Genomic DNA, 13,452 nt, shown 5'->3' with positions numbered 1-13,452 from the left:
GATCAGATATATTTGTGAAGTTTTAGTGGAATTGCTTGACGGGTTCGGGTACTTGCCATACAACTCCAAAAGCTTATTTTAAATATTTGGAAAAATAATAAAGTCAGATTCATGAAACTTGGCACTTGTATGTCGAGTTACAGATCAGATATATTTCTGAAGTTTTGCTGGAATTGCTTGACAGGTTCGAGTAGATACCATACAAGCCTAAAAGCTTATTCTTAATATTTGGAAAAATAATAAAGTCAGATTCATGAAACATGGCAGTTGTGTGTCCGATTGTAGATCAGATATATGAAGTTTTGATGGAATTGCTTGACAGGTTCAGGTACTTGCCATACAACTCCTAAAGCTAATTTTAAATAAATGGAAAAATTATAAAGTCAGATTCATGAAACTTGGCAGTCGGATGACCAATTATAGGTCAGACATATCCGTGAAGTTTCTATAGAATGACTTCACGGGTTCGTGTAATTGCTACACAATAACGAAAGGTGAAGGGTATAATTCAATCGGTTTATACCGACTGAAACGTTTTTACTTGTTTATTATTTTCTTTTTATTTTTTAACATTATAACTTATCGGTTCAATATGGCAGCAAATACAATTCAAATAAAAAAGTCCCATACAAAATTATTGAACTCAAAGAAGCGAATTAAAGGGAATGTGATGCCATTAATTTTAATCAAATTTTATTTGCAAAAAATTATCTTAATGTTTAGCTCCTATTTTTATGTTTTTCGACAGAACTTTACAAAATCTACATATACTCGTATTATAAATACGTACAATTTTTCTTTAAACATCTTGAAGTCCTCAAGATCAATGAGTATGCTTTTATATTGTGCGAAGATGAATATAAATTTGAATAACCAATTTTCTAAAATTGGAAGCCGAAAGTACATATGTACATATATGTATGTTGGCGTGGAGCTTTAGTTAAAACCCTCGGAGGATGATTTCTTGGAGTTTTTAGAAAAAAGTTGTGCGTAGGTATGTGGAGACAACTTCCACAAGGGTTAGTTTTGCACTGTTAAAAATGAAAAAAGTTCTGTATGACATTTACCCATAACAAAGTAAATAGATGCTTTATCCGCAAGTCTTTTACTCAATATCCTACATCGTCTTATATTACGGTAATATTAATGTTTGATATCAGATTTACACGAAATTAAATACGAAATTTTTCGGTCAAAAAAATAAAAATCTTTTACAAAACGTCAGTTATTTCAAAAAGTTAGCTTTTTTTGTGAACGCATTATATCATGTCCTGCAACTTTGTTATACACAATTTTCATGTCGTACGTACTATTTGTCTGGTAAAGTGATAATTTTGCACAAAGAAGCCAGTTGAAAACAAGCGGTCTAACAGATTGAAAGGGTATTTCTGCATTTTCAAACACTCTTGTGGCAATTATTGCAATACATACCTAATATCAAATGATGGAAAACCCAGTACAATTGCAAAAGCAAAAACACCCCGTTATATTCAAAACAATCATGTGGTAAGCGCTTCAAACCAATCCAGCACTTCCTTGTTTACAGCACTTTTTTTACAGTTTGAAATACCTATCTACTTAAATTATAATTAAATTCAGACCCCACAATTTCGTTTTTGTGATTTATTTATTATTTATTAATAAATTTATTTCTTAGTTTTTACAGTATCACAAAATTATAATATTAAAAATTTTCATAATTTCAAGAAAAATCAAACCAAACATTTGCTCTTTCAAACACATTTTGTAAAATAAAAAATATAAAAGTTGATACAAAACAAGGTAGATATTATAAAATGTAATTTAAATTGTACAAAAATACTTAATTTTCTTAACTTTTTGAATTTTAAATAATTATTTACCCCAATTTTTTTTTTAATTATTTAAAAAAAAAATATACATATTATGTTGTATGTGCTTCTTATATTGACAACAAATTTTTTATTCTTTAGCCAAGTATTCATCGAAAAGATAAACTGATAAGGATGGCTCTTTTACACTCATTAATTTGGCCAAATCATTTGTGTAACCAGATAACTTACGAATTGTGTCTGTTTGATATTCTAAGAATTCTTCTTCCATATACTGTGATATTTCAGGATCGTATTTCATTTCACCAGTTGTGTAATGTTCATCTTCAGGTTTTAAATGATGAGCATGTGAAACACTACGATGAATATGGAATGCTTTGTCTGTTAATCTTTTTTCTGTATCCAAAGCAATTGATAATGCTTCAAGTTCATCAACTTCTAAAACTTTTCTTCCCAAATTTGAATTATCTTCTCTTTCATTTGAATCATCTAAACCAAACATCATTTCACCTCCACGTTTTGCAATATGTTTAATTAAATCAATTGAACGTTCCCAAGCTTTATCAGATAAACCTTGTAATAATTTGTTAAAACCTGGTCGATTTTTTTGATAAGAATTAAAACGACTAGCCAAAATCATATAATCGAATGAGGCAGCCAATTGATTGTTAGCATATTCTTGCAAAGATCTTTCTGCATGCTTGAAACCACCATACAATGCATTACATTTCACGGAACCTGAAAATAATATTTTTTGACGTAATAGGTACAATTTGAACTTGCATGTTTACATTTACATATTTATACTTATACTAGTAACTAGCACAGATTTACATTACATATATTAAATATCACAACAATTTCCTATTTACGTTAAATATTAAGGCAATCTGAGTATTTTTAAATTTACAAAAAAAAATTTTGTGTCGAATATGTTTTAAATTTAAATTGAATTTATTATGCGCAATTGCATTTTTTTTTAAATACAATCGATAGAAAGTTTCATTACCTTGAATAAATGATACGAACGACAATGCAATATTAGTTATTATTCGAAATTATTATCATAAATAGAAAATACCATAGACTGATACTCGTATTGCTGTAGACATACTACATATATTCCTGTCCAAATATTTACCTGTCCTTAGTAATTGAACAGAAATGAAGTTATTCATCAACAAAAAAATTTTTAATAGAATTTCTACACGCATATACATATGTACATACACATGTATAAATATTTCAAGTTGGATTTTTTTTTTGGTGAAATTTTAATATTTTAATCAGATTACTTTAATATTTCTTCTTCATATTTCAAACTTACCACTTTGGGAACATGCTAGTTGAACATTATCACGACATTCATCTTTGGCAGCTACAGCTGCAATCAAAACTGCAATGCACATTAATAGCCTCATTTCAAAAATCTATGCTTTGTCTGAAATGAAAAGTTGTTTTTATTTCTTTGACCTTTCGAAAATTGTACGCAATTCAAAGAGAGCTATGCTTCTTGAAATATTTTAAGTAACAGCATTTTATGTCACAAAGTTGACAAAGTTGTTGAAAATTTCTAATCTTTTTACTACATACATAAGTATGCAATAATTGAATTCATGTTATATTTACATATGCGTATATATCGGCTGTACATACAAATATATGTATAAATATATTTACATACTTATGCACTTCTATACACATGTGATTCATAAAAATGTAGAATAAAATTAAATTTAACAAAGGAATTTAAATCGATGTCAACCATTTTTAAATTTATGAGCTGTTTTTTCTTTAAAATTCTAATTACAAAGAAAAATCAATTTTTTTTTACCTTTTAAAAGATTTGGTATTTTATTTAATTGGAAAAACCAATTTACAACTTTCGTTTTTTCAACTCTATCTTACTTGGGCGACAAATTAAAACTGATTCAATTAATTTCTCAACACAATTATAATTATTATTTTAACTGTTTTATCAATTTAAAAAGATAATTTTAAAAAACTTATTTTTAATTCGTATTTACACTTCGACTATTCCGTTTTTATTTTTCCAGTTCTCAATTCAATCGATTTAGAGAATATAAAATAAAAATATCCAAGTCATTTCTTTACAACAAAACAACTACATAATCAATATAAAAATGAATCACGCACACCTTTGTATTTAAAAATTAAACGAAATTAAATATATCGAAAACAACTTTTAAGTTAATGGGGTATAAGCACTAGATTCTTTCTATGTTTTAAGATGGATTCTTTTGTTGGTCGGCTTTTAGCAGAGCCATTTCTACAATATTTTTTAATGGTTCGGTTTTTCATTGAAAATGGTATGTACCTTAATTGTAATAGTACCTTATATAAACATACTACTTAATAATATCATAATATTAATAACATAATAATATTATAATATTAAACATTATAATAATATCAATTATAAATTTCTAAATTGTCAAATTTTAAAATGGTTTACATTTTAATTTATGTTTCACTCATTGTATTTAGGCTAAATTTTGTAGTTATCGCATTTTGAAGAGAATCTTTGCATCCTCATTACGCTTAAAGCTTAGTGTTGAATTTTAAATCTTCAAACAAAACAAAATAACATAACGTATGTAAAATTTTCTTTCAAAACACAACGAACGTATGCCTCTATTTTCTAAATATGTATCTATATCTATGTAAACTCGTCTATTTTTATCTTCAAACTTAAAATGTGTCGCAAAAAATATTTTATTAAATTAATTTTTATTATTTTAATGAATTTGGCCCATTTAACTTATTTTGATATGTTTTAAAATACTGGTGGAATAATATCTTAATATGCAATTTGAATAAATAAAAAATTTAAGGTAATCAAATGTATTTCATTTTTGGAAGATATTGCTGTTACAGTTGTTGTTGAAAAAATACACATTTCAAATTTAAATTATAAAAGTAACTTTTTTTTTAAATGACAGTAAAGAAAAAGAGACGATTTCAGATGTAATAACTAAAAGTCGAAATATCTTTGAAAATATGTACGATTCATCTGTCTACATCAAATTTGCTACATTAATTTACTGTTTAAGTAGACATGGTACCTTTGGATTCCTTTTTTTCTATTTGTTAGTAGTTTGGCTTTTCAGAACTTAACAGCTTGAGTAGATGTAGTTTGGGAAATTAATGTTGCTCTCAACGTTCTCAATATAACATTTTATTGGTTTTTATTAATTGCTAAGTAGCCAATACTTTTCAAGTAAAGGAGTTGTTCACATTAACACTGCTGAAAAGAAACAAAATCAAAATAAGTTTGATCAAATAATCGCATTGTTATTACATACATACTTATTTAAGTGAATTTGAAAAATTGGTGCCAAGATAATTGAATTTGAATGTGCTCCAATGCATTATTGTTTGCTTCTCCTTTTCTCTCTAAGCGGAATTGTATTTATAATTTCATTCAATGGTTTCCTATAAGAATCATTTATGGGAAACTATGAAATAGCTGTTTTCAAAGAATTTTTGTAAACAACTTATTTTTGGGGTATACAGCTAAGTCAAAATAAATATAGATTTTAGAATGTTCTCCAAATAGTTTATAATTAGTACTCTGTTTTTCAAGACTGCAGTAAAAAACTTATAAAAGTTTTAGTAACTTCACATATTGCGTTTTACTTTATTGTGAAATTCTTATTATAGATCAATTTAAAATTTTTGCTATAAATTTTGTTAGATCTTCTGCTACGTAATCTACGTAGATGGTAATAAATTTTTATAAAGTGCATAAATAAAGTCTTTTTCAAATTAAAGGAAATTTTTTATTCGTTTAAAAATTTTTTTTCGGGGAAATTACCGATTTGGAATATTTTCAATTAATTTTGTAGTAGCGGTTTTAAGTAGTTGGCAATCTACGTAATTATTTTTAGTAGGAAATATCTTATACATAAGCAACAACGTAATTCTACTAACACTACAAAGAAATTAATCAGCTGGTTATCATATACATAAAAATTCAATATTCCGTCGCCATATTGCAGTGTGTTTGTCAAATTCATACAAAAACATTCAACATCGAATGTGCTTGATTTATTAACAAAGTGCAAATTATAAAAATAAGTTCTGTCTTATCTACTAGAAAATAAAAATTTAATAAGCAAAAATTTTACTTCAATTAAATAATAAAAGTCCTGTTATCAGCTTAATTAAATAAACTATAAAAAACTTCAAAAAAAGAATATTTAGTCGTGTTTGTGCACTCAGTCTTAAGCATATTTTTATAGGAACCGTTTCTAAATTGATTTTATAAAAAAAAGTTTGTTAAATTTTATTTTTACTCATTTATTAATTGATCACCTTCTGTGCCAGTGTGTATAAAGGTGGAATTGAAGACTCATTTATAAATATTTCATCATATTGAACGGTTTGTCATAATAATAATAATAAAAAAAAATAAAATAAAAAAGAAAGAAACATTTTAATTTTTTTTCAGAAAAACAAAATATTAAATTTTAAACTCAATTTAAAAACAGTGACAAACAAAGAAGGATATAAAATTCGTCGCATAACTTATTAGTGAGAGTTTTCATATAAATTTTTTAATTTTGTGAGAATAAATTTGAATAAATTAAAGTCGAAAATGAAATTGTTATTGGGAATATTTTTACTTTCTGTAACAACAGCGGTTTATGGAGATTTACATTGTGAGTATTCAATACCTATTTATTAATTTAGAAAATTTTTACAAGTTATTTTTTATAAGATGAATATCTAATTGGATAATAATGAAAGTGAAATCGTGATTTAATATGATTAACGTATGAGGTCTATAAGCCTTGAATGAAAGAATATGTAAATTTATTTTTTATGTAGAAAAGCTTTGTATTTTTAGTGCATGCAATTTATTTTTTTTGTTGGATTTTATGTGTACTTGATTTTTCTATGCAACACATCATGTGTGCATTCTAATTTTTTTTTTAATTTTTTGTCGACTGTTCTACTTTGTTCTATAGAAGGGGTAAGGAAAATAAGGCGTAATTAAAAAGTTGATGTTACCCTAAAAACAAGTAAAATTAATTTTAATTTATTTAGTCTTTTTATTTGGTTAAGTTATTGGATTTTGGTGATAAAACTTTTGAATTTCCAAAATTTATCATGATTATAAATCGCTTAAAATGTAGGAAGACAGAAGAATAAAGTTAAATTTTAAATTGTAGATTTTGATAACTATGAACTGTCAAAAAAGTGAAAAAACAAGAATAAATATCGTTCAAAAATTCAATGAGAAATGCTGTTGTCCTTTTCGTATACTTCTATTTCATATTTTTTTGCGAGCGCGCAATGCTGCCATAGCTATAAAAACTTTAAGTCGCCATTTTAGATATTTCATTATACTTTGTTCAACATCATTTCATTGTGTCCTCAGTAATAAATAAAAATTAAAATAAAATAAAATTTAATTACATATTATTATTGTGTTATTATAATTATTTCATTTATAATAAACGTATTGCAATATTTTGATTTGAAAATAAAAGGAAATTGCATGGAAAAAATGGAAATATAAATGTAAAAGAATTTTCATTTCAAAACAATACCCATGTTATTGATTTTTGCTGAGATTATGCTAAAATAGTTTATTCAACTTTAAGTTTAATTTATAAACAAATTTAAAGGAATTTAATATTATCACATCGATTTTTTTTTCGTTAAATATAAAAATTTCAAATATTAAATTGATTAACTCAGCAAAAGAAAAGTTTTGCAAGTAAATTTTAAAGAAAAAAAATGGAGGATCCAAATCGAATGATGGCTCATACTGGAGGAATGATGGCACCTCAGGTATATGGAATGCAAGGACAAGATGATGGAACAAATACTGGGAATGAAAATGAAATACGAAAAAAAGACATAGGTGAAATATTACAGCAAATTATGAGCATTTCAGAACAATCATTAGATGAAGCTCAGGCAAGGAAACATACTTTAAATTGTCATAGAATGAAACCAGCGTTATTTTCGGTTTTGTGCGAAATAAAGGAAAAGACTGTTTTATCTTTTCGTAACACTCAAGAGGAAGAACCACCAGATCCGCAATTGATGCGTTTAGATAATATGTTGATTGCAGAAGGTGTGGCTGGTCCAGAAAAAGGTGCAGCAGCGGCTGCTGGTGCTGCTACATCATCATTATCTATTGAAAATGCGGATAATGCAATTGAACATTCAGACTACCGTGCGAAGTTAGCTCAAATTCGGCAAATATACCATCAAGAATTGGAAAAATATGAACAAGCTTGTAATGAATTTACAACTCATGTTATGAATTTGCTCAGAGAACAAAGTCGAACAAGGCCAATTACTCCAAAAGAAATTGAACGTATGGTTCAAATTATACATAAAAAATTCAGTTCAATACAAATGCAATTGAAACAATCAACATGTGAAGCAGTTATGATACTAAGATCAAGATTTTTGGATGCACGTCGTAAACGTCGCAATTTCAGTAAGCAAGCTTCAGAGATTTTGAACGAGTATTTTTATAGTCACCTAAGTAATCCTTATCCATCAGAAGAAGCTAAGGAAGAATTGGCTCGTAAATGTGGAATTACGGTTTCGCAAGTTTCTAATTGGTTTGGTAATAAACGTATTCGTTATAAGAAAAATATTGGTAAAGCACAAGAAGAAGCAAATTTATATGCTGCTAAAAAAGCGGCTGGTGCTTCCCCTTACTCAATGACTGGTCCTCCAAGTGGTAACACAACGCCAATGATGTCACCGGCACCACCGCAAGATTCAATGGGTTATTCGTTAGGTTCAGGTGGTTATGATCAACAACAACCATACGATGGAAGCATGGGCTATGATCCCACTATGAATCAGGATCTTAGTCCTTGAGGACGACATACCTACAAATTTTAAAATTTTACCTATTAATATAAATACTTAATATTATTTACACTAAAAAAAAAATAAAAATAAAAAAAAAAATATAAATATAAGTGAATTTTCAAGAATTACATGAGTGCAATAACAATAGTGGAGAACTTCTTTAATAAAGAAAATCTGATTAGTTATAATACGAGTATTTATGTATTTTATACTAAATTTTTTAGTAATTTTGATTAATTTTTTTTATAATTATTAATTTTTATATAAAAACTACTTCTCAGATATTTCTTTATTTTTGAAGAAAAAAAATTATCATGCCAATTTGAATATGTTCTATAGTAGATTTTTTTTTTATTATAGGAACGAATAAAAATGTTTTGGCAATTAATATAAAATCGAAAAAATAATATTTTCGCAACATAATTGAATGTTAGCGCACAAAAATAAAAATAATTTCTTGGCATGGTCCTAGTATTTTTTAATGAAAACAAAATGTAATTCTAGGAAATTCTATTAAGATTAAAAAGTTTAAATTTAAAATTAAAAAACAAAAACATTTGGAAAAAATGTATACTGAAAAATTGTATACGTACTTATTAATCACTGGAAAAATGTATACGTAAAAATTAATAATAAAGAAGTTTAGCTAGTATGCCAGCTTAAACAAAAACTTTTCATTCAAATTTAAAATTTTGCAATATTTTAGGTACAAATAGGCTTTTGATGCATTAAAAAACGGGATTACGTATTTTAAATGTCGAAATTAATTGGGGCTATTATATTCTTATTTCGTTGATATAATATATATTGCTAAACGCAGGTTTTTAGCGCTCAAGGGAAATGCTTTACGGAAGTTCTAGTGAAAATTCGAAATTTGCTCAACTATTATTAAATTATGTTTTTTTTTTGTGAATGAACTAAGTAGTAGGTACATACCCACTAAATAAAATAATACTTTCGACTTGCTGTCAAATGTATGTTTAATAAAAATTTACTGTTTAGGATAAGTTTTGTCTATGTGGGTATATACTATGCTATAGATAGAGTGTTGAGTATAGATACCACATGAGTACCAAAAACAGATTTTAAATAGACGAAATAATCGCTGCGGAAATAAAGTTCTTATTTCCTAATAAATTTATTTTTGAATTTTCTATTAATTTCTAGATCAGTCATTTACTAAAAATAGTTTTTATTTTAATTTAAAATAAAAAATGCAAAGCATATGTTTTTAGAACATTTTTTATGAAAATTTGTTGAATTTTGAAACTAGGGGTTTTTACATACTGGAATAAGAGCATAATCATAGTTTATAAACAACTTATATACATTGATATGTTGGTATCTGTATCGAGTACATATAAAATATTTTACTACCGCAAAATATGTCGGTATTAAATTTAACTAGAAGCACACTCTAAAAAAGTCCGAAAACTGAACTCAGAAAATTTTGAATAAAAGGGGTAATTTTTAATAATTTTTAATTGGCTAACGATTTGCGTATATAATTGCACTAATTCCTTGGAGCAAATACAACATTTTTACAAAAGAAAAGAAATGTGCGAGCTTGATTTGAAGAACTGGATTTATAAAATCTACCAATTAATTTTTTTTAAATTATCCGCGAAATCGTGATAATTATTCATTGTGCATATGGGTCCATAAAAAAAAACAATATTCAAAGCTTTTTTCATAATATTAATTTGCAACAAAGAGTTTACATTTAATTTTTTCTTATTTATAGAAAACAAAAATTGAAAGTCATTGTGGTATAATTTTTTTTTTTATGATGACGACATAACGTAGTTCGTTCTTTTTTCTTTTTACAATAAAATGGTTTTACTTTTTTAGATGAACTATAATTTTTTTTTATAATCAGATATTGTACTTTAAATTTGATACATGTATGCATTTACTTGTTAAAGTTGTTGAGTTGGATAACTTTATGCAAAAAAATTTGGAAGGTTTGCAAAATTTTTTAAAATTTTCATTACTCAATGACCTTTTGATTCTGAAAAATTATTCCCTGTATGTTAGAGCAATTGAATGTTGATTTTCTAATAATAAATTAAAATTTACTAATTATTAAAAAAAAAGAAACGTCTTATCATAATGCCTAATTTTTTTTTTTTTAATAAAAATAAAAACAAAGGTGAAGCTCCGAATCCAACTTTACCAAATGCATGGATTGACATGACATCCGGATGTATTACGGCTGTAAGGGATCAAATACAAAAAGAAATTGATGCTTCTTTTCAATATTTAGCTATGGGAGCCCATTTCTCTCGTGATACTGTAAATCGTCCTGGTTTTGCCGATTTCTTCTTTGATTCAGCTAAAGAAGAACGTGAGCATGCACAACATTTAATTGATTATTTGACAATGCGTGGACAATTAACTGGAGAAATTAGTTCTTTAATTAAAATTCCTGTAAGTTTATTGAAAAATTCTTTTGTATTTTCAATTTTTATATTTACGTACATAATATTAATTTAAAAAATTATTAACATTAAAAAAAATTTATCTTGAAATTGTATTGATTAATTAGACTCATATGAAAACTAAATGGAATCATGGTGTTGATGCATTAACCGACGCATTAAATTTAGAAGCTCAAGTAACAAAAAGCATTAAGGGTGTCATTGAAAAATGTGAATCCGATATTGCAGCTGATTCTGAAAATAACAATAAGAAAATTAAAGTTAATGATTATCATGTAAGTTACAAATTATTTATTTTATTTTTATTTCAAAACACATGAGATGCTTTTTTTTAAAATTTTTAACAATTTTAAGATTTCCTAACTGATAAACTTCATACTTTGTTCATTAATATTAATTTTAAGTGAATTTAAAAATTCTTAAATTTTCTTTAATTTTTTTCATTTATTAAAATTAGCTTGTTGACTATTTGACTGGCGTCTATTTAGAAGAGCAACACCATGGCCAACGTGAGTTAGCTGGCAAACTTTCAACATTGAGTAAGATGATGAAACACCATGGCGAAATTGGTGAATTCTTATTTGACAAAACCTTGAAATCATAAAAAAATTTTCTCAAGCTATTATTAATAATTTCGTGAATAGCTCTTATGGATTATTAATTATCAAAATCAGGATTAAAAAATAAACTATTAATTTGGTAAAATTTAAAGTAAATTATATAGAGGTTTGCGGACGATGTTTAAGTTAATGGAATAATTCTGATTTAATAAAATTTTTTTTTAGTTCTTTTAAATTTTAAAATCTGTAAATTTTTCTTTGTACATTATTAAAAAACATTAATTTTTTTTTTGATTTGGAGATTGCACAAAATTTTTCAATATTATTTTAATAAGCAATAGTAAACGTACATAATATACTTTTCTTAATAACTAATTTGAAAATTTTGTCAACAGTGTAATGGAAAATTTAACTGTGCGAGCTCCGATACAAGAGCTCATTTTGAAAATGGTGCATATTGAATAATATTGCATTGTTGATGATTTTTCATATTTTTGTAGTTAATATCAGAATTGTGTCATTAAACTTACTTAAACTCTGTTCGGATAATAATATTCTTTTTTTTATTGTTTTTATACATACTTATATTTTTTTTTGTAATTACTTTTGAATGATATTTTGTTAGAATACTTACTTATATTTAAAATTAATAAAATTCAATCAGTGAAACGCATTATTCTTTTCAATAATATTTAATAAGAGAACATTTAGAATATTAACCAATAAAAATTGAAATAAAAGAAAATGTAAAAATATTTTTAGTAATTAAATAATAAACTATGAAAACCATGGTGAAATTATAGAAAAGGAGTAAAGGAATAAAGTTGGTTATATAATACAAAGTCCATCGTAATCGTTATAATATTTCTTAAATATAAAAACTCTCTTTGTAATTTTGTTTTTTGGTTAATATTTTTTTTTTGTAATTGAGCTACTATACTTTATGTTATTAAGGACTGTGATTCATAAAATTTTTAAACAAGTAAATTAAATCATTTAAAATCAAATGAAATGGGAGAAAACCATTAATCAAAAAAATATAAAATACTAATTAATAATATACTTTTTTTTATTCTTGCAAAATTTTTACAAATTTTTTGGTATTCTTTTTAGAACAAATTGAAATGAAATGAAATTATGAGTATTTTATATGTATTTATGTAAAACCGAATGTATAAAAGGCGTATTTAAGAAATAAAATTAAAAAAGAAAATCAAATATTGTTTATTTATTTTTTTAGTGATAAAATATTATTTTTTGTGGGGAGTACCCAGAAGAAATTTTAATAATTTTTATTAAATATTGGCAATTAGTCGAAAATTAAGAGAGTTTAGTATCATAAGCAGATTTAGTCCTCATGAATGCGTGATTTTATGTAGTATTAACTAAAAAAATAATAGTTTATTTTTAGCTGGAATAGTTTCGGAAGATGTACTTTTACCTATTTTATGTATTTGTATAAATTTGTTTTGCTATTTAAATTATAAAAAGTAGAAAAATCAATTAAATCTTGATTTGTCAGTATGGAGAACGCAAATTTAATTAAAAAAAATTTTTAAAAAACATTTCCAAATAACTCTTGGTTTTGTTTGAAAAGCTTTCAAATATTTAAAATATATTAATTACGAGTATACGTATAAGTTCAATAAATTTTCAAAACGTGATAAAGAAAAGAAAACAAATATTTTTTTCAAATATTTACAAATTATAATTAAAAATATTTGACTAGACGGGTGTTTTTCTTTTAATATAAATTAATAAAAAATTGTT

General features: G+C 25.5%; 3 protein-coding genes across 4 annotated transcripts; 2 read left to right on the top strand and 1 right to left on the bottom strand.

The window, feature by feature from the left end:
• Positions 1 to 1,608: 1,608 nt before the first annotated feature.
• On the bottom strand, positions 1,609 to 3,893 carry LOC129608937 (soma ferritin). The gene is made up of 3 exons (XM_055520746.1): positions 3,646 to 3,893; positions 3,139 to 3,252; positions 1,609 to 2,549 (listed from the first exon to the last, which is right to left on the bottom strand). The coding sequence occupies exons 2-3, from the start codon at positions 3,230 to 3,232 to the stop codon at positions 1,942 to 1,944; spliced, it is 702 nt and encodes a 233-aa protein (XP_055376721.1). The 5' UTR covers positions 3,233 to 3,252; positions 3,646 to 3,893; the 3' UTR covers positions 1,609 to 1,941.
• Positions 3,894 to 5,882: 1,989 nt separating this feature from the next.
• On the top strand, positions 5,883 to 12,096 carry LOC129614329 (ferritin subunit). 2 transcript variants are annotated; one of them, XM_055528896.1, is made up of 5 exons: positions 5,883 to 6,108; positions 6,286 to 6,496; positions 10,834 to 11,111; positions 11,230 to 11,397; positions 11,580 to 12,096. In XM_055528896.1, the coding sequence occupies exons 2-5, from the start codon at positions 6,433 to 6,435 to the stop codon at positions 11,724 to 11,726; spliced, it is 657 nt and encodes a 218-aa protein (XP_055384871.1). In that variant the 5' UTR covers positions 5,883 to 6,108; positions 6,286 to 6,432; the 3' UTR covers positions 11,727 to 12,096. The 2 variants fall into 2 exon arrangements, with proteins under 2 accessions (XP_055384871.1, XP_055384863.1); XM_055528888.1 differs by having other exon boundaries at positions 5,883 to 6,216.
• On the top strand, positions 6,546 to 10,865 carry LOC129614320 (homeobox protein extradenticle). The gene has a single exon (XM_055528877.1). The coding sequence runs from the start codon at positions 7,581 to 7,583 to the stop codon at positions 8,685 to 8,687; it is 1,107 nt and encodes a 368-aa protein (XP_055384852.1). The 5' UTR covers positions 6,546 to 7,580; the 3' UTR covers positions 8,688 to 10,865.
• Positions 12,097 to 13,452: the final 1,356 nt, after the last annotated feature.

The sequence above is a fragment of the Condylostylus longicornis genome, unplaced genomic scaffold (genome assembly GCF_029603195.1).
Source record: "Condylostylus longicornis isolate FDR11 unplaced genomic scaffold, ASM2960319v2 ptg000004l, whole genome shotgun sequence".
NCBI classification, from domain to species: Eukaryota; Metazoa; Arthropoda; class Insecta; order Diptera; family Dolichopodidae; genus Condylostylus; species Condylostylus longicornis.
Note: the sequence above shows the minus strand (reverse complement) of the source record. Positions and strands in the feature narration are given on the sequence as shown.